Source organism: Eulemur rufifrons, chromosome 30 (assembly GCF_041146395.1).
Source record: "Eulemur rufifrons isolate Redbay chromosome 30, OSU_ERuf_1, whole genome shotgun sequence".
Classification (NCBI taxonomy): domain Eukaryota; kingdom Metazoa; phylum Chordata; class Mammalia; order Primates; family Lemuridae; genus Eulemur; species Eulemur rufifrons.
Window position 1 is genome coordinate 51,803,610 of NC_091012.1, and position 21,586 is coordinate 51,825,195.

The window sequence follows — 21,586 nt, forward strand, 5'->3', positions numbered from 1 at the left end:
AGTCTGGGTTGGTCTGAGTGGTGATTCCCAGGGAAGGACCTTGCCAGGCAGGTTTTGAAAAAAGGGATTAGAGAATCAGCCTGGTTGGGAGGAATCTCACCTCTAAAACCCACAAAATTTTAGAGAACATGATGAATTTATAATCATCATAGAAATTCTCCTTCATGGCTATTGTAAATTTTATTAGACACTATGTTTACACTACAGTGAAATTTCTAGCAGCAAGAGTGGGTTTTAGTTTTAAGTAGAGGGAAAGGAAATTAATCTATTTGTCATCAGGAAAGACTACCTTTAAAAAATCAAACAGCTCCCACAATGTCATTTTATACACATGTCAAAGGCAAGGAAAGATGATCTGCTGTCTTAGGTGTCCATCTGGCTGTGTCCTAATTAAAGAAAAAGAATTCAGGTGCTACCAGGGATAACACAACATAAAACAGAAACAGAACTGGTGGGATTGGTCCCCTGAAGTTCTTACGTTTCTATGTTCAGGGTAAAGATTACCCTACCCACAAAACGATCATTGATGACATCATTTATGATGCCTTTGCCCTTCAGTTGGCACTGCACAGGCACTGCTTGGTTCTTCACCACATCTGTAAAGTGCATTGCCACCAGGGGGGAGGTGTAGTTAACCTGTAGGTGGAAGAACAATGAATCCTAAGTGTGAGGAGGTGGTAGGATGGAAGTGATCAGATAATCAGTGCAGGATGGGATAACCTCCACAAAGGGAACTGAGTAAATCCCATGATGCCAAGTCACAAATGGCCAAAGCAACTGACATGCTCTCCCTGCCTTGGGAAAGTGTGGGGAAATTACACATTTTTCTCATAAGTCACTGTCAAATATCTGATTGTCCTCTGGGGGAAACCAATTCTGACTTGGTGTGATGTGATTTTCTGGATATCAGACCATAAATCAAAGCAAAACTATTATCTATCAAGTCCCTATGCTCGAGATGAAGGCTTCATTGCCCCAAGGCTACAAATGGGAGAAACAGGGTGTGTGTGATTATTTGGCATGATTGAGTGCAATGGTAATAATTTGTCTGTTCCTGGATCTGCCACTGATTAGCTCTGTGACCTTGGGCAAGTCACTTCCTCTCTCTGAACCCCAATTTCCTCATCTGTAAACTGAAGGGGTTAGACCAGACCATATATGAAATTCTTTCAAATGCAGAAAGGAGTGTGGTTGTGGTGGGAATTGGTAGAGGGAGCTCCTGGTTATGGCCTGCAGCTGTTCAGCCCTCTGTTACTGCCTGGTGCTCCCTAATTCTCATAGATCCCAGCTAGCCCTTCCTTCATCTCTGAACCCTTTCTGACAGCAATGACTGAAGGAAATACAGCTTACGTGAGTCAGTTTGCCGTAGTAAGGGTAGTAGCGGAGGTCAAAAGAAGCCGACTCTGGGTAGTAATTGATGGATCGGATGTCGTTTTCATCACCTCTCTGTAAGCAAAAGTAGGTATATGTGGGGTGCTGGGTCATATAGTGCATTGGAGTCTAAGCTAAAGAGACTTGTGCCCCAGGTGAAATCACTGTGTGACCCACAACCAACTGTCCCAGGAAGACCACAAAAGCAGAACCCAGCAGAGCTCAGCCCTGACCCATCCCCAGGGGAGCATTTCCAGGGAGCGATTGTTCCTTGGCTTTTCAGTTTAAAGAATACTGAATAGAAAGCCTGGGCTGAGGAAGCCAATGTGCTCAGTATGACTCTCTGTTGGCTTCTAGAGGATCCAGACAGAAGAGATCCAAAGGGCTTGAAGTACCTGGTGCTGATCTGGAAAGAGAGTCTACCACTTCTGCTCTTTTCCAAAGCATCATACTGGGCGTGGCACCCAGTCTTCGACTTTGGAGCGGAGGCAGGTAAAGTTATAACATGTGTAGTAAATCTACTCCACAACTTGTACACTGCAGGCTTGGTTCTATTGGAAGCTAGATCAAGTGCACAGGGACTTGATGCATAGGCACACAGCCTATGGTTGGATCACGTAAACTCATGTCTGTGACCACGTTCTCTATAGTGCTTAATTACAGTAGGTGGAGTTAGGAGGATAAACAAGAGGGACCCAGGTAATGGACATGATTAACGTAAACAGGTCTACCCTCATCACGTCATGTTAGGTAGGGGGCTGTGCATACGGACGAATAGTGTATCACTATTAGCAAATTACTCACTAGGGTCATGTGATTACTTCTGTCAATATACTATAATTGTTCTTGGTACAAACTAAGCTCTCCTTAATTTATTCTAGTCATTATCTCATCCTGCTCGATTTCCACAAGTGGGTGTGGATTTGACCAGTATTAATTATGATAGAATGTATAGAGACTCTTAATATTTCTTTTTTTTTAAAGGACAGTTCTCAGCAAGGTTTAATGTAAGCTGAAAAAATGAACAGCTTCCATTAGGGAACTACAAGCAGAACTCAGTCCAGTTACTATGCTAGTTTAAGACTGAGTTGGTCTTTACGTTTTATTTATATAGTCTTTTAAAAAGCAATGAAATTTATTTTTTGAGAATGGTCTGTGGAATCAGTTCAGCTAGTTTGTAGTCACATCTCACATGTGTGAATATTTACATATACATATGTACATGTGAACAGAGTGAATGTCCTTCGTACCTTGTTCACCTGGCAAATACTGTCTGACTTTTCAAAGCTCATCTTCAGTGTCACCATCTCCCACATGGAACTAACCTTTCTCTCTTCAATGTCTCCATTACACCTTTCATAGCACTGGTAATACTTGATTTCCCTGACTTCAGAGAGAGGGAGTCATATTTATCTCAGCACCCCCAACACCTAGCAAAGGACATGGTATACAAAAACTGTATTTTCTGATCTGCTACCATGAAGACTGAAGTTTTCAGTTGTATTTCTAGTACTGAGAATGGGATTGCCTGGCCTCCCACATTTGCAAGACAACTGCCCAGGGCAGGGGGTGTTCAGTTGATTGTCATCGAACCCTGAGGAGGGAGCTACTGCCTGTTTAAAAAGCAAACCCAAGATCTAGGGCTTTCTCCTACAAAGGAGCTAATTGGTACAGATGAGATAGGAGTTAATGCTCCCTCGTAGGACAGTTAATTAGCATATTAATGGAGTTCTGTTTATACTTCCCTTGTAGTCATTTGTTATTGCAACACCCAGTGCCACTGGTCATTGCTGCAAAATGTGAAATTCAGTTTTAAAATTGGGGACTAATGACTCTAATGAAAGCTGTTTGTTTAGTTCAAAGAAACAAGTAATTAGAGCTAAAAGCAAAAGTGTAAACAGAATCCCAATTAATGACTTGGCACATTGTTGTTCCCTGCTGTGGCCCCTAGCTGAGGTTCAGTCTTTGGCTTTTACAGATATAAATCATGACACATTGATACACACACATACACACACTACACACACAAACATATATGAACTGAATCCTTTCTGGAAAGAGGAAGGTATGAAGGCACTAAAGGGAGTTGTAGTTATGAAAAGATTAACCCTTAACCTAACCTACCTTCTGTGTCTAAGTCCTTGGAAGGGATGAACTACCTTTTTGCATGAAACAGATGTGCTAACAATGCTTACTCAAAAGGGCACTTTACCTGAACTTTGCAGGAAACCTTCACAGGATCTCCAAGCTCAGGACGAAAGCCTACAATCTATCAAAAGAAAACCAGTGGTTTTTTTTTTTTTTAAACAAAACAGATTTGACAGTAAAACGGGGCTTTTCTAACTCCCCACCGCCAGTCATCCTTCTTCAGGCACAAGCATCATCTATTTTGCCCTCTCAGAAATGTTCCAAACAGTAGGAAATGTCAAACATCTTCAGAGTTGTGCAGCTCAGCTTATTCCTTGTTGTATTTGTGCCTGATATTCACACACAGGGGAAACTGCAGCAAGATAACCCTAAGGATGTAAAGAACTTTCTGATTTCAAGAGGGGTATGCCTGATAAGGCTCTGCCATACCTAAGGCATGGCAGGAGAGAAGAAAATGCATTTTCTATGATATGAGAACTGTACCCTATCCCACCCCATCCCCTGTTCCAAACATCTTAGGACCCCATTCTTGACAGAGGCCATCAAGGAGCAGGTTTGGGGGTTGAGGAGAATAGCAATAGGAAGTGCTCAGGGAGAAAAAGGATTTGATAGGTTTGTATGGTTGTTTGTATTTCTGATGCTGTCAGTAAAAATGGCCAAACCTGCAGTGTGTGAAGACAGAGCCCAAGACAAATGGAGTGGCCAGAGCCCTCCTACTCAGCTCATCCACTTATCACCATCAGATATCAAGAGCCGACATACCCGGTTCATCTTTAGAAGAATACACGGCTGTCCAGTAGAGTATCCAAAAGTAGGGTCCTCCAGACCAGAGCAGTTCTTCAGGAAGGAGCGCTTAAATTGGCAGGCCTTCTTGTCCTCATCCTCATTGCCATCTTGGATGAAGTACTGCCCCGGGGGACAATCTACATTCATTTCCTCTTGAAGACTGTCATTATAACCTAAAGCATGTATGGGTGGCAATGGGTCGTTAGGCAGGTGCTATAGGGGAACACCATGTGCTCAGTAGTCATCCCTCCCAGGTTTCCTTTCTGCAGCTTGCTTGCACTCCTCTGAAAGCCCACTTGGTCTAGCCAACGCCCTGTGACCTGGCATCAAGTGCCCAAGGGCCTTCATCAGCAACATCCCTCCAGGAAGCCTTCCTGGTTAGTCACCTCAGCCCACTTTTATTGCCTGCCCCCTTGCTTCTCATTCCGTGGAACTTCTGGATATCCATCTCTGGGTCATACGTTGTTCACTTTTTAACTTTTCTCTATTTCCCATTATGTCTTTTCAGATATGGTAAACTATAAACTTGGAGGGTTTCCTCTTCTACTTCTGGAAGAGGAATAGGCACGTAGTTGGTAGATTTTTGAAGAGGGACTGACTGAATCATGTCAAGGCATGGCGTATATAAAGACGCTAAGTTCCTGGATCAAATCTCTTTTCAGTTCATCTTAGGAAATGTCTCCCTTTGAGTTCAATGAGAGGCACCTGATTGTAAGAGAGTGAAAAGTATGGGACAGAAGGGAAGTGGAAGAAGAGGAAGAGGAGGAGGAGAAGGGGGAAGGGGAGGAGGAGAAAGAAGAGGGAATAAACCAGTTTCTCATCCTTTACAGAGGGAAGTTAGCACTGCAAAATAGAAGCTCAGATTAAAAGATAGAAACCAATGACAACCACAGGGTCTCTACTGAGAGGGCGAGGGGGTGAGATCTTGTCTACTGAGGCCTGAGGCATTCAGGGTAAGGGTTAGTGTCCTTTTACATTGGATGGAATGTAACATGTGTCTAGGGTACACATATCAGGGAGAGAGCTGAAAAGGGCTATCTGTGAGGTGACTCTGGGTTACCAGATACCATACATAAAACTGGCTTTGGAAATAGCTGCATTATTTCCAATTTGGTTCTAAATGATGGAGCCCAGTTAGTCCTGTTAGACCTACTCCTCAAGTATTCATGTTCCAAGTAGCTCACTATTTCAGAGGCGACTGTGCACCTATGATTCACCAGAAGTAAAAGTCAAAGTATACTGCCAGATCTTCATCTACACAGGTTGTGACTTGGATTTGATATGATTAAGTGGCAACTGGGAATTTTAAATCTATTTCAATTACAGCTATACCTTTATTCTTCCTTTGACAAAGCTACATTTAATTCAAGGCTTTGTTTTAATTTGTTTTTAGAACAAGAACTATAGTCAAATAATACCTTTCTAAATAGAAGCTGCAATCACGTGCTCATTGTTTCTCTTGAGGTAGTTCCGTTAAAAATAATGTGACATGAGCATGACCCTTATTGCAAAATCCCAGTCCTCGTGGGAATGAAACTGATACTCTTGCATGTCTATTTCAGAGATGTGTTTCTGTTTTAGCAGGACATATTATCTGCTCTTAGGAACTAAAACCTCTGTGCTTTTCCTAACATTCCCTGCCTGCATCATCAGGTCAGAATTGGTATTTCTCCGTTTATTAGCTTCTCAGAGGGATTTCCTCAGCAGAAATTCTGGCAATATATTTGCAATATCTCACAAAGATTTTGAAAAAAAAAAAAGAAGAAGATTTTGTGCTGGCTATGATGTCCCAGACATTTTTGTGGCCCAAAATGGAACTACATGGACTCAGAAAGAACCCAGCCTCCCTCATTTTACAGGTGAGGAATCTGAAGTTCAGACTTAACCAAAATATTAATAACACTGAGCATTACTGATATAAAGTTTCTAACTCCCGGTCATATGGCAGCAGCACAGAATTATGAAAAGCAGCACCTCTCAAACTTTAAAGTTCATATAAATCACCTGTGGATTTTGTGAAAATACTGATTCTGACCCAACAAGTCTGGGGTGGGGCCTGAGATTCTGCCTTTCTCTTTCTAACAAACTCCCAGGTGATGTCCATGATGCTGGTCCCTGAATGACACCTTGAGTAGCGAGGGCATCAAGAACATGAATGTGAGTTCAAACACTGGTTCTGCTGCTGGGAGACTTTGATCAAGTTACTTCCCCTTTTTGAGCCTCAGTTCCCTCATCTGTAAAATGGGGATGATCAACTAACTCTATTATATAGGGTTAAAGTTAAATGACAAAATTTATGTACTTAAATAACACTTTCTGGCACATGATAATGGATTGTTCTCCTCTCGATTCAGTGCACATTTTACTAGCTACCCACCATCCCCCCACTTCAACCAGGCCAGGACAACCACACCAGACTAATTGGGTTTTTTTTCTCACAAAGATTAGATGCAGCAATGCAAACCCCACTGGAGCTCCTCTTTGATAGCTGGATAAATACAGAACCTGTGTGCTCTGTGTTTAACCTTAACTGAGCTGCTACCTCAGCTTTTACTATGTGGAAGGGCCTCCCACAAACCCATTCATTTGTCTCTGAAAATTTATCTGGTGATTCTGTAGAGATAGGCATCTTGAAAATATTTGGGACCAAAATGTTGGAGTTGACTGCCACCCAGAGATTCTTCCTCTAACTCCTTTCTGGAATGCTGTTAAATAAAGACACTTGTTCTTTCCCTTCAAGATAAGGCCTATCTCCAATAAACAAATTCTCTTACCTTGAAAAATTATAGAAGCCAGGAATCTTCCATCTCTGGAGAACATTCTCCTTTTCTCACCACTATCTCCCCTCAGAATTATCTTTTATAAATGATCATTATTGAGCTACCTGGATGTGCTTGGAACTTAACTAAGTGCTGTAGGGTGTTCAAGAAGAGAAAACAAGCTCTCTGCCTCAAAGAGCTTATGGTATTGCTGGAAGTTGGTTTGTATGCTTTCAAGGCAACATATACTAGAGCAGTTTTGATTGTATCTACAGGTGCAGAGGGGGATGAATTGGGATTAGTAAGACTGGGATTTCTGGGCCAGGTGAATTTTGAATTTTGAATTTTGAATTCCCACCCATCACCTTTCAAAAGAGCTTTCCGCTATTCAGAGGAACTTACTTACCCTGGAGAAAGCCATTTAGGCTAATCACATAATGCTGCCAAGTGTCAGGTTCAGAAACGTTGAAGTTGAAGTTAAGGCTATGGGCGAAGGGTCTGATCATAACTCCTGGCAATGAAAACAGGTCTTGGATATATTAACCCATTCTTGGGATAATTTTTTGGTATTGATTCCCATGAAACCATTTCCCCCCAGGCAATCAAAATGAAAAGGACCATAATTTGCCAAGTACCATTTTACTTTTACTCTTAATAATTGAATCTCTAAGTCATTACCGGGAAGAGCCAAAGTTAATTGAGGCTGAACATGCTGTGCAAGCAGATTTCTGTCCAGCAAGTTCTGACAACACAGGGCATTTGGGCACACTCACCAGGAGGCTTCACCCGCTCAGTGAAGGTCGGCATATAAGGACTGATGGTCAGAAATAGTGTGTACATGCAGAGAGTAATCACAGCAGCCAGGGAGGCGTAGAAGAAGAAGTAAATGACTAAGATCAGGCCTGCAGAGTAACCAAAGATGAGAGTGGTCAGTGCTTGCCGACAAGCCCTGCCTCCCCACTCGAACTCATGAACCAGAACCAACCCAAAAGAGAGATGGCTTTTTAATAAATTCCCCAGATTCGGTATGTCCTTGCTTATTCAGACTTCACCGATTTGGAATTGGTGAGGATTGTGTCAGGGGTCCGATTGCAGTTTACCTTTACAGCATCTCCGATGGAAGGGCTTGCTGAGCAAATGATGATCATGAACAAGATTATAGGGGACTGGAGTTTAAAGTACTGCAGAGGGCAAATTGCTTGAGAGTCTTCTGGGCAACGTTGATGTCCTAAGTACAAATCATTCTTCTCTATTCATTAAAGCAGGTGCCCTGAAGAGTCCTAGCAGCTTGGTTCCAGTGATTATATGTATTTGCAAGTGATGAAAACAGCGTTTCTTTTCACATAGTCTATAATTCAAACTTTTGATTAATTTCCACTGGACTTGTCTCTAATCAAGGCAAAGAGAGATTTTGCCCTACTTATTTCAAATCTTATTCCTCTTTAGCAAACGTTTAAGTGGCTCAGCTTTTCAAAAAGAACATTAACACAGGGTGGGGAAGGGAGGAGGAGGAAATGGTACTTAATCACTGACACTGCCCGTGAACTTGGGTAAGTTATAGAACTTCTCTGTATCCCTGATTCCTCTGACAGGAAAGTGGGGATAAATTTAGCACTTACTTCATATTCTTATCTATATCCCTAACAATATCTGAAATTCAGCCTTTCCTGACATTCTATCCTGACTATACTACTTCCTAGCTGTTTAAACTTGGACATGCTGTTCACCTCTCTGGGCCTCAATTTTCTCATCTATAAAATAAGGACTATAAAATAATAGTACTCACTTCTTAGCATTGAATAATGCATATAAACATATCTACAGAGCCTGGTAGATACTAAGTGCTCTATAAATGGCAGTCATTGTCATTGTTACTATTGATATTATTATTATTATTGCTATAGAACCAGAAGCATAGTTGTGTGAATTTTCCCTCTGTGGGCTGCATTAAGACTAGGTTTTCCCCAGATTAGGCAGCACAGAGTGAGGTGAATGAGCGCGAGATTGCTGAGAAACTCTTTTCAAGTCCTCCTTGGGGTTCTCTCAGGCAACAATATTTGGCTCTGCTTGCAGCAGTGACATGATGTCAGAACTACAGATTTGAACTGAATCATGAACCAGAAACTGGAACAAACCACAAAACTTTGCTGTACCCAAAACTGAATCCAAATATTAATTTTTAAATTGAACCATGAACCAAATAAATTTAATCAAAAAAGGAGTAGGGGAAGGGGGAATTCTACTTGTAGCAATTCAAGTAGAAGTAGAATTGACCCTTTATGTTTTATTAGATGAACTAAAGCAGAACTGTAACCTGAACACATTGATTCAGTTGGAGTCTCTGGGGAAGAAACAACAGTGCCTGTGGCCTGTGATACTTGGCTGTGGCCCACTGGCTATTCTAATGGGATTTTCCCCTGTGCTTCCTCCTCTATTCCTCCACCCTTATCCCCATCCTGGGAATGGATCAACACCTGGAGCCATTGTGGGGGACCAAAAGACTCAGTTTTGTGGATGAAGGGAAAGCAATGAAATACAGGTACATTCCCTTGGAGTTACCTTCCTTCTTTCCCAGCATATGTGGCCAGGAGGCTGTAGATGGGCGAATGGCACTAGCAATGAATTCCCTCAGCCTCACCCAGAAGTGGGTGCCCTGGAGTCTGTGATAGACTAACTATCTCAGCCATCCCCAGGCGAAACCAAGCAGAGTCCCCATCTGAATCCATTGATCCCTCCAACCCTTTCTGCCATGGATGTTCAGGTATTACTTGGGCCCCTCCTCTAGGTAATCTAGGGTTCTCTTCTGAATGCCTCACCCAGGCTTGGATAGATCAGTAAGTACCCATGTTCCCAACTCTTTATTCTTCCCACTAAAACACCTCATCAGGTCCTGAGGCCCTATCCATTAGGGCCTTGTTCATTATTACAGTTCATGAAGATGGTGTGGTGTTCTGGCAAGAAAATGAACTCTGGTGTTTATCCAACCTGGGTTTGAATCCCAGCACTGCCACTTAGTAACTGTGTGACTTTAGATAAATTACTTACCCTCTCTAAGCCTCAGTTTCTGCATCTGTAAAATGGGGATAATAATATTACTACCTCATATGGTTCTTGTCAGTATCCAATAAAATAACATATAGTTCCTAAGAATAGGGGTTGCCCAGCTACCAAAGGAAAAGCCCAGATTATATTAACAGGCTGAATATATATGTTGGGCATGTTGATGTCCAGATTGGAACAGGGTTAGTAAATGCTCAAGTGGGAACCTAGTTCTTAGGAAAGAAAGCAGCAAGGCATGTGCTTTATGGCCAAGGCATTACCATTTGCCTTTTGCTCAGGGTAGCCCAACAGAAGAATTCCTGGGCTCTCCTTAGACCTACTACTCAGAAGTCTGGCTATGGCCTACCATGAAGTGTTCCCACCATCATCTCTTCCCTGGGCACTTGAACCTTCCACCCTCATCCCCACTTGTTGGCCTATGGATTGTCCTCCACAGGAGCAATTTAGATCAACTCATCTGATGAAGTTCCAGTGGCCGGCTGCTTAAGGGTTAATGTATGGCTCCCACTTCCAGAATCACACTTGCATTCTACAAGGACTGTTTTTCCAGGCCTCTTTAGGCAAAAGAGAAACAGCTGTGCTCCCTTTGGAGCCCCAATGAGTGTCCAGCACTTGTCTGCAGCTTCCAGAATGTTGGAATGTCCCTTAGATGGTACATTTGTTCCAGTTGAGAGTTTGAGGGATGGGCATGGGTGGGGCTGGGAACTGAGGAGGGGTGAAGGGAGATGGGTGTTGGTCAGAGCCCCACACCTGCTATTCCTAATTCCAGGAAGCAGGACTGGCTGTTTCACCCTAAGCGAGCTGAATTAACTAGTCAGGGTGAAACTTTAACTACGAGGGAGAGAATTCTCAGCCAAAGGGTCTTTTTTTTTTTTTTTGAGACAGAGTCTCACTCTGTTGCCCAGGCTAGAGTGAGTGCCGTGGCGTCAGCCTAACTCACAGCAACCTCAAACTCCTGAGCTCAAGCGATCCTCCTGTCTCAGCCTCCCGAGTAGCTGGGACTACAGGCATGTGCCACCATGCCCGGCTAATTCAAAGGGTCTTTAGAAGGCACAGCCATCAACTTCAGCAACCTAGACCCTTAGCACTAGGGGACTCCTGTTTCATCCATAACATCCTCTGTTATTTTTCTTCTGCAAATTGACTGAGTTCCAAACCAGCAGCTTCTCTTTTTCTGGGCTGTACAGAAAGTATGGCAAGTGTGAATTTTACCATGGGCTAAATCTCCTGGTGAGGAAAGCTCAGCATTAATAGTTTAAGAGGTGGATAGGACCCTCAGAGGGAGGTGCTGGGGAGGTTGTGAAGTAGAAAATGGTGGCAGCATGTGGTACAAAGAGGAAATGCTAAGGAATACAATTCTGCCACTGATCAAGCAACATGGAGGCTCAACCTTAATCTCCAGTAACGATCCTTTTAAACCTAATTCCTCTGTTTCTACCACGGGAGAGGAAAGCACCCACAAGCCAGGGCCAAGAGCAGGCCTCCTGGCTCTCCTTCTCTGACATTATAAGATGAAGTGATGAGGCTTTATAAAAACCCTTGGTCAGATTGGCAGGGACTTGGGTCTCATATCCTAGAAATAGTCTTCGGCATAGTTCTTTCAGTTTTACAATTTTATCATCTTATTGAAGCCTCACTCTGATCCTGTGAGAGAGGCAGGGCAGGGATCGTTTCCCTCAGGAAAGGTAAACTGAGGCTCAGAGAGGGTAAATGGTGGGTCCAAGGTCACATGGATAGAAAGTGACAGGACTGGGACTTTAAAAAAATCCTGTGTTTTTTCAACTCATTCTTGCTGTCTCTCTGCATTGCAACTGATATTGAGCCCAGTGTATTTCAGTTACACAATCAAGTTTGTTCATCCATTTGGAGTTTGTTCTGATGGAATCTGTCCACAGTGCAGGCATTTCCCTAGGCATTGGTGCCTTTACATGAAATGCTAAGAGAAGTTTGCAGACAAGCCCATTCCAGCGTATGGTAAAGGAGCCCTGGACACCATGCCAAAAGCAAAGGACACCAGATTGGGGCATTGGGACTACTGGGACTTACTCCAACTCTGACCTGTTCGGGCCAGAGACATCCTTCTCTCCGGATCCCACAGGTATTCGTTCAGGATCTGCAATTTCCGCCACCAGGCATTGCCTGTTGGCTGTCCCTGACCCTCTTCCTCCTCTTCTACTTCTTCTTTCTCCTCCTCTTCTTCCTCTTCCTCCAATTCAGGCACCACCATCACCCGAGCCTCTTCTTCTGCTTCCTCCTCTTCATCTGCTAAGTAGTTCTGGTTCACTTCATCCTGATCATCCTGAAACAGTGACAAAACACAATCCCCTTTATGAAAAAAATTTCCAATGGTGCATCCCACCAGCCAAAATAAATGGAAACAACTCAATATTTGGAGATGCTTCGAATTTCCACTTCCCTATAAACATACCAATTGTTACAAGAGGAGGATTTTATTTCTCTCTGTTGTTTTGAAGGAAATATCCTTTCTATGACCCATTTTGACTCAGTATTCTTTCCCTAGAGGTGCAAATTTTATTCTCGGCTTCAGGCATTTGGGCTTTCCCCTAGGACTGTTCATGTCACTACTCTGTCCTGGGGCCTTAGCCACCCATTTAACTTTGGCCTATCAGTACAGAGCTGAGCTCACACAGGAGGATGGAGTAGTCTTAGATATTTGTGTCCATGATGGCAAATTCCCAGTCTAAGCCAGCTTCGTCCTAACACCCTATACACTTTCAGCTGCTCAACCTCACCATCCCAAGTAGTGTCTAAAAATAGCTGGGACAGACATCAGGAGGAGGGGCCAACTGCTGTACCCCTCCTCAAAACTTAGCCTGCCTTCCCAGCAGCAACAAGAGATGGGCAGTTATTTGCTGCTTCTCTGACTATTGCCTTAGCTGGAACCTCTTCCTGCCTTAAGCTGGTGGGAGAGACCACCTGAGAGCTGGGACCCCAGGCTTCCTTACTTTCCCCCTGCAACCTAGGCAAAACGCTGGGCACGTAGTAAATGCTCAGCACATATTTGTTGATTGACTGATTGCAGGCATTACTTGAGATTTGAAACTGTAATCTTCTCTGAGTGGTTCTAAGAAAATTAAACCAAAAAAAAGAAAAGAAAAACCCAGACTTCACCAAGTGGCATTTCAAATTCCTCCCAGCCACAGGCTGGAGCGCTGTATCTTTGCTCTTTGGGGGTTTGCCAAGGCTCACTGCAGCAGTAGAAAATGAGGCCACCCTCCCTTGCCTCTGCTGTCCAAGTCTGAAGAGCGGCGGGCCTGTGCACCTGTTGGGGTTGGATATGTCAAACACTAGAGGCCAGGGGCTCTGTGCTGCTCCCTCCCTCCCTGCCTGATTCCTCAAAGGCCACTTAGAGGGCACTCGGCTAAAATGCTGCCTTTGGTGGGCGGTTTAGCAAATTTGTTTGTTCAGAATCAGTAAAAGTGATACAGAATGACGAAGCTCATTTCTCAGCATTCAGCCTGCCCAGAACTATCTAGCTCTTGATTATAAGCACTCTTAAATCGCTCTCCAATTTGTTCCAATGTATAGCTCTATATCACACACCATATCAGAACTGACAGGGACCTTCAAGATTTGCTTGTCCATCTGAGGCCCAGAGAGGGGACAGGATCTAGGCAAACCCACACAGCAAGTTCATGACAGGGTTGATGGTCTCAGAACATATGTCTCTTGATATCCTGCACAATGAAGTTTCTGTTCTATCACATTGAGCACAAGTGCCTAGAGGTAGCTTAGCAGATTTATGAAGCACAACAATGTCTTAAGTTCTGTGTTCCCAAAAGATTGTAGACACGTATAAGCAAGGATTTCTGATTGACATGAACTCATAATATAAGGCTTAGGAAAATAACCTCATCCATCAATGTTGAATGGATTAATATTTGTTCTTAAATCTCTTTCACTTATGTGTGAACCTATGTACATATTTGACCTCCCAAAATACACTTTAAGCACCCAGGGGGAGGGTCTGTGTTTTCTAACCTCTTGATGGCCTCCACAGTGTGAAGCCCACAGCTTCACAGGACCCAGTAGGTCCTGAGCAAATAACAATGATACCTGCCTGACTTAAAACTCCTGATGCAGGACTCTGGAGGAATGCTCTTACAGAGCTAGTCACCCTAACCTGGTAGTCATGTGTGCTGGAGTGGGAAGTCATCATGGCCCCCAGAGAATCTACTATACCTGAGAATCTCAGAGAATTTGAAGCATAACATTTTATCAAGGAGGAATTTATATTCCTTTTATATTTTATGAATAAATTTCTTTTCTCCCTTTGTTGCCTATGCCTGCCTTTCTCCTCTGCTCCACAGAGGAGGCAGTTGGCTTTGGCCTCAGCCTGATCTCATTTGTAGATATGAGCTTTCGTGGTAATACCATTAAAGATGGCTTGTCATTAAAGCTTTACCCTCCCGGGAAGAAGTGATCTTCTCAGAGCTAATTTCCCCCCACAGCTGTCACACCACCTGAGACTGACTTCAGGAACCTCAAAGCTTTTCTCCTCTCCCATTTCCAGGTATAGAGGAACATCACATTGTGCAAGGGAGGCTTTCCCAAAAGGCTCCTCATTAATTAAATTCTGTGTAAAATGCACTTTTGTGCAACTATTTAACAAAATACAGTAAGAAATCCTTTGGTGATGAGAATACTTATCCCCAAGGTTCTGTTTTTGTCAGTTTCCTAAAGTGGCACTACCCTCGAGTGATATTGTGTGTGTGTGTGTGTATGCTTGCGCGCACTGGAATATGGTAGTGGGCGTGTGCTGGGCCCATCATGTTTCCCTAAAAGGGAAGAGTCTGAAGGACAGAGGGTGGCTCCATTTTGAGCAATCTAAATATATAAACATATAAACAAATACATAAACAAACAGTATGACCCAAAGAATAAATTTGTGCCCTGCATTGAGTAATACCCCATAAACATTTGAATGGTTGGTTAATTTTAAAAGAGAAATTAGTGCATGATTGCATCAAATAATTTCTTTTTAAATTTTTATCAAGTATTATAAAGAGCAAGATCCCCTGATGCATTTAAAATACAAGCCACCTAACAAATAACTGAAGTTATACACAACACTTTAACAGCATTACATATAAAAGAAGGCAAGTAAGGAATAGTTATATATGCCCCACAGCTCATAACTGCTCTGAGAGCTGGAAGGAACCTTGGGGAAGTCAAAAGAAAGATTTTACAAATTGTGACTAGAAAGCTAAGGGAAGCCCTCCGTAGGTTGATATGGGGTTAGAAGAATTTGTGTTTTCTGCTGGCTGTTGACAGTCTTCGCTTAACTACCTGGTTATATAAGTGGCTATACCCAAAGAAAAATGAATTAGGCTTTGTTTCCTCCTGGGCTCAGATCACAGTGCTCTCTGGGGAAGACTTCAGAATCCTCCTCACCAAAAAGTACTGTGTGTCATGCATATTAATAATTTATAGCAAAGTAAATGCAAAGAAACTTTTAGATCAAATAATTTGTAATGCACCCTGGAGATAAATGGTTACACCAAAGGAGCGTGTGTGTGTGCGCATGTGTACGTGTTTGTTAGGCAGCGTGGGGTGGCAGATCAGGGGTAAGGGAGCTGCATACTGCGCATACAATGGAAAGAGCACACAAGATTAGAAGCAAGGAGACTTGCGTTCTCACTTTGGCTCCTTCACTAAGTTGCAAGTACCTCCCGAGCTCTTAAGCCCCAGCAGCCTCCTTTACCTAATGAGGGGTTCTGGAGAGATGATGTCTAGGATTGCTCCCAGCTCCGATTGACGATCCTGTGATTTCAGCTCAAGTTTGAAATTTCTGCTTTAGAAAAAGAGCAGCTGGGTTCTAAGAAACTATCACCCAAAGGGACTGAGACAGCTGGGTAGGCAGGCAGTGCTTTTCATTTCCTCTTCCTCTTCCCTTCTCTCTTGGCTAAATTTCTTGCTATCAAAATGAAACCTCTCACAGACTCACAGACTTCAAAAGGTCTGTTCAAATTCTAGATTTCCAAGAAAAAACCTTAGAAGTCCCCCTATTCTCTGTTATATTCCCCTTCCCTAATCTTTGTTCCACAGTAAGGGGGGCTTCCTCCTTCCAGCCAGCAATTTAGTGTGCCCTGGGATTCTAGCAGTCACTGCTCCTTTTTGAAAAACCCTGGGCTTCCCTAAACTTCGTTGTTTCTGCCCACCCCAAGGAGAGGCAGCCATAAAGCAAGGACTACACAACCCTACCCCATTACAAAAGGGAGAAGCAAAATATTCTGTCCCCTGGGACTCACAAGTCTGTAGCGATAGCCGTAAGGAAAGGCTGGAGCCCTTCTGGACCGGAGTTGCCTTCTCATGGCTATTCAGTGGGCAAAGACACAGCAGAGGCAGGCAAGTGGGCGAGAGTTCTGGAGCTTCTGCTGGTACAGGAGACACTGGTTGCTGGGGACACTTGGCGCCTGGTAAAAGTGAACCCTCCTGGCATGAGCCCTTCCCCAAAATAATCTAACATGCCCCTCTCTCATTGGTTGGCCCCTTCCCTGAATGAAGGGAAAGCCCTTATGGAAAAGCAAGCTCATCATTACAGGGAGGGGGAGATATTCTGGGTCACGAGGATGAGCGGCTCAGTGCCCCCCCCCTTCATGTGTCTTTCCACCCCTTGCCCTTCTCTAGCACTTGAGATATGATGGGCCCAATGGAAATCTTAAGTCATGTTCTTCTCAATTGAGAGTTGGATATCAGTGTGTGCAGGGGGTGGGGCCTGGGTGGGAGTTGGGGGTGAGGGGAGATGGCCAAGAATAACTTGCTTTTTTCATGAAGCTGATCTCATGCAAAAGGATCTAGGGTGTCAGGAAAGATTCCCTTTGCTTTTCTCCCCACCCCCACACACACTCCAAGCCACCTACGATATTCCTTATTTGTGTCAATCCACGAGCTTCTTAAAATGTGGATTATGCTTTCTGATTTTAGAGGCCAGGCTCCTGCTTTACCCCTCCCTGCACCAAAGAGAATCTTGGGCATTAAAGAAGCCTTTTCCTAGCCCACATGTCAGAGTGGCCCCATCAGTCACTGCCCCTCATACACACACCCCTTGGAATCCTGGCCAAATTTCTGTAGTGGTTGAGATCTATATTTATCCCTTAGCATCAGGGCAGGGAACAAGCCAGAACTTTGCAGTGTCAGTTTCCCAGACATATATAACTCCTGAAGCCAATGTGGGATCCAACAAAAGAAAAATTAGTAGAAACAGTCAAGAACACTGTATAGCATTTTTGGTCTGTTTGGTCCACCCCACTGGAGCCTGGGTGGCTAAAAGGCCTGGATGGAGTTTGTGATCCTTCCTTCACAAATCATCCTCCATTGTACCCAGGTGGCTAAGAATGTTGCAGATACTGAGATTCTGGGCATATTCATAACTAAGGAAAACAGCACAATAGCTTAGATAGAGAGATTTAGTCATAAGTCTAAGTCTAGGACTATTCTGATGAAAATGGCTTCAATTGTAGTTAATTTTTATTTTTATTTATTTTATTTTTGAGACAGAGTCTCACTCTGTCACCCAAGCTGGAGTGCAGTGAGTGGCACAATCACAGCTCACTGCAACCTCAAACTCCTGAGCTCAAGCAATTATCCTGCCTCAGTCTCCCGAGTAGCTGGGACTGTAGGCACAAACCACCACACCTGGCTAATTTTTCTTATTTTTTTGTAGAGATGGGGTCTCACTACATTGCCCAGGCTGGCCTTGAACTTCTGGCTTCAAGTGATCTTCCTGCCTCAGCCTCCCAAAGTGCTGGGATTATAGGCATAAGCCACCATGTCCAGCCTCATATTAGTCTTTCATGTGATTCCTAAGGCCCTTGGAAGCCTCAAAAGCTAAACAAAGGATAGGTTACCTGGTCTCGTGTTAGTAAGGCAAAAAAGAGAGTACAGTCATTTTAGCAACATTTCAGAAACTAAGGGTGGGGAGGAAAAATAGGGTTTGGAGTGACATGACCTCAGGTAACAAAATAGCCCATGGTACAGAATCTCTCATTCCTTAGCATTCTGGGTAATTGGTGGTTTGGTATATACTTAATACATTTGTGATGTATTTCAACTATAGTCCAGGCTGCCTTCTGGAATGCCAGCTGTTGGGTGGGGTAAAATAACCAAATCCCATAGGATGTCAAAGACAGAAATCTGTATGAGTTCACACTCAAAACACTCTAGTTAAAGGAGAAATCATTCCTGCCAATTTTGAAAAAAAGCAATATGCTTAACAGTGCAGCAGAATGGAGCCAGAAGTGGCCAATGGGGCAGCTAATGAAGCAGCGGCTACAGAGGCAGGAGAGGAGAAGAAAGGAGAGGTTTGGAAAAGAACAGCAGGTTCAAAGGCAAAATTATTCAAGCCTTAAAAACTACATGCTCATTTCTTGGACAAATGTTAGAAGCTGCTTCTATAAGTCCTTTGTCCTGGGTGCCTGCTCCAATAAAACCACATGGTTGGTGATGTGGCAACTGGGAACAGAAACAACCTTATGGACTGGGTCCTCCTGTTCCCAAAGGAAGGAAGAAATGGTAGCACCCTTCAGAGAATCTTTGACTTTACCACAAGATGGGTTAGTATATGGTATCTGTTCTTGACCATTTCCACAATTGTGTATGTGTTGGGGGGCACAATGTGTCTCAGAGCCATCAAAGTGCAATCATTTAATTTCTCTACCTGGGGATTGAACTAGATCTTCAGAGAGACTTTGGGAAGTCAAGTGCAGTGGAGCTTAAGAGTTGTTTGCCATTGTAGTCACCCAGGCATTGTCAAATACTTTCTAGAACCCTGGTCCCTTCCAGAATTAGTGACCTGTGGAATCTGAAGTCTTTAGGTAAGGAAGCTCCAGGACAAGCTAGGGCCTGAGGCTGCCTATGAGTGTGCCCAGCATAGGGTGTCCTTTTCGAAGTGCATAGAGGAGGGAGAACTTACTCGGGGCCACAATGATCAGGGAAGGCTTCCCGGAATAGGCGGGGTTTGGGCTGGACCTTGAAGGGCAGGCCTTCAAGCTGGAACAGTTATTGCCTGACTTTGATGATGCCAGTCTGGTCCCCAGTGCCCAAAGTTCCCCCTCCCGAACAGCTAGCCTCTGAGTAGTGGCCAGCAGGCGTAGCCAGCAGAATCACTGGCTAAGGCCAGAGGGTTTCCTTGACCTGAATGGTCCAGATAATGGCCCCATATCCCTACTTCACTGGGTTCCAGGAAGAACCCTTAGCGCATCACATTCCTGAGCAGAGTTTCCATCTGTCGAGTACAGTTGTACAGTGAGAGATGCTTTCATTTCGAAGGACTGAAGGCCGTGGGTTTGTAACTGTATAAGCCTACTCCTGGGGAAAAAAATGAAGGCTTGGGAAATTGTGAGGTCCTTGTGGAGATTCACGCCTATTTCCAGTGGCTAAAAGGCACTAATGAGTATAATGCAGGCAAGAGACATTGGTTCAAACAAACAACTAATTGGAATTAAGAGAAGAAGTGTGCAGAGGCCCCTAATGAATGGATATGCTAATTGGTCTTCTTTGCTAGCCCCTTGGGCTTTGGCTGTGACATACACTAGCCTATTAGATGCCTGCTCTGTAATAGCTGCTGAACGCTGAGGCCCTTTATTGCCATGGTAACATTGATGTCTAGAGTCTAGCTGAGCCCTGGATCTCTTAATTTACTACTCAGGCGGCTACAATTCTTTGGGTTTTATTATTCTTCGTGCCCTGGGTGCCAGAGTGGCAGTGAATCATGCTTATTCATCCTCTGCACCGCCCACAGTGTCTTTGAATAAGTCAGGGTGTCTCTTACTGAGTGCGATGAGCAGATTATTAAGTTAGAGCCTATTTCTGCCTTAGCTAGACTGGTGCCTCTCAGAAACCCAATGCACCTCTCCAACCACTTACTTACCTGCTGCCTCAAATGGCTTTTGGCAAGCAGAGAGATGGCACTGCAGTGGACCCGCAGAGGCCCAGCCTCCCAGAAGCCTTTGCTTGATTGCTGGGCAGGGAGGAGCAGAACAGTATAGGTAGGGCCACATTGACAGGGAGAATGAAACTTGGAAACACATGCCATCAAAATGAAGCAGTCAGAGGAGAGGGAGAAGAGTCATTGTAAAAAGGGTCCTGGTTGGGAACTGTGGGACTAGAAGGTTTAATCCCTCTAGGATAAGGGGGTTGGGCCTGTGTGAAAAAGGGCATCCCTTGTTCTGAGTGACTCCAGAAGAAGACAGGAGCCCCCAAAGGCTAGAAGGTACAGGGGAGATGGATTTTATAAGACCTTTGTTGCAAAAGCTGGTAACCTGGGAGCTGGAAAGTTGGTAAGCAACTTATCACTGGAGCTGCCCAGACTGGTATCTCAGTATAGAGATGCTCTAAACATCCACAGCCAGGGAGTGAGAAGCAGGATAGAGGGCCTTGCTAGATGACCTCTTAGGACTTAGGACTCTTCCAACCTTGTAATCTTGTGTGTCTATACATGATGCTGTTTAATTTATCAGGACATATGCTGAACTTGGATAATGCTTTATATGTACATGTGCTTGATTCAACAGCACATATGCTAAAATTGGGGTGATACTCTATATGTGTGTGTCTGTGTCTGTCTCCAGCCATAAATGAAACTTTGCAACAGGTGCAGAGATGTTTTCCTGACATCTCTGTCGCTAAGAAATGGACGAGCTGAAACTGAAGATAAATTGTGCAATAAATCCCCAAATTACAAATGACTCTTACAAGCAGGAGAGAGTCTTGGGGTTGTTGGTTTTTGTGGTTTGTTTGTTTTGTTTTTGTCAGTTCACTGCAGCATTTGCAGCATTTCACTGGGCACTCTCACGAGAGTATTGGCAGACTACAGAGAAAACTGTGGGCTGCACAAATTTGGAGCACATTTACAGGGCTTTTTTCTGTTTATTGGGAATGGAGGGTGTAGGTAGGGGATGAGAGGTCTTCTTGAACTAACCAGATTCTAAGGGGTAAAGTTTTTCCCTGTGCCAGGCTGAACAGAGAGCTGTAAACCTAAGGACAGTCAACCAAGTGTGCCAAGCACAGAAGGGCCTGTTAGGCAACATTGGTCTTTTCCACCAAACTCTGCAAACCTGTTTATTATCAAGGAGCAGCATTTCCCCACACAGAGGACAGTGATATTAATCCAACCCGAACCCACTCTGGATTCAGCAAGCACCAGTCAGAAATCACAGTGGCTCTCAGCTGCCTCTTAAATCAAAGTCAAATTCATAAGCAAGAGCTTAAGGTCTCTCCATCAACATCCCTGTTCAGTTACTCACTTGCTGTAAAACCACAGGAATGCCAATTGATTTCTTTGTCGCACCATCTCCCCACCTTGAAAGAAAATAAGCCCAGCATCTCTGCTTCCTTGCTCTCAGGAATGCTGTGGGCCTGGAACTCTTCAAAAGAAAATGGCAAGAGAATCTTGAAATCAGGTAGAATTATTGCTTATTAGGGAGTAGAGCACTGAGTCT

At 43.9% G+C, this 21,586-nt stretch overlaps 1 protein-coding gene across 2 annotated transcripts; it reads right to left on the reverse strand.

Annotated features, from left to right (window-relative positions):
* Positions 1-474: 474 nt before the first annotated feature.
* On the reverse strand, positions 475-16,459 carry ATP1B4 (ATPase Na+/K+ transporting family member beta 4). Of its 2 annotated transcripts, none has more exons than XM_069463805.1 (8): positions 16,397-16,459; positions 12,183-12,423; positions 7,838-7,966; positions 7,471-7,575; positions 4,282-4,478; positions 3,584-3,640; positions 1,351-1,446; positions 475-636 (listed from the first exon to the last, which is right to left on the reverse strand). In XM_069463805.1, the coding sequence occupies exons 1-8, from the start codon at positions 16,457-16,459 to the stop codon at positions 475-477; spliced, it is 1,050 nt and encodes a 349-aa protein (XP_069319906.1). The 2 variants fall into 2 exon arrangements, with proteins under 2 accessions (XP_069319906.1, XP_069319905.1); XM_069463804.1 differs by having other exon boundaries at positions 12,171-12,423.
* Between the last annotated feature and the right edge of the window lie 5,127 nt (positions 16,460-21,586).

Bases quoted from the DNA above. Each gene is read 5' to 3' on its own strand.
- ATP1B4 (XM_069463804.1), bottom strand. From the start codon at position 16,459: ATGAGAAGGCAACTCCGGTCCAGAAGGGCTCCAGCCTTTCCTTACGGC. The intron at 12,424-16,396 runs GTGAGTCCCAGG...TCACTGTTTCAG, and splicing joins ACGGCTATCGCTACAGACTT to GATGATCAGGATGAAGTGAA. The intron at 7,576-7,837 runs GTGAGTGTGCCC...TTTCATTGCCAG, and splicing joins TGAGCGGGTGAAGCCTCCTG to GAGTTATGATCAGACCCTTC.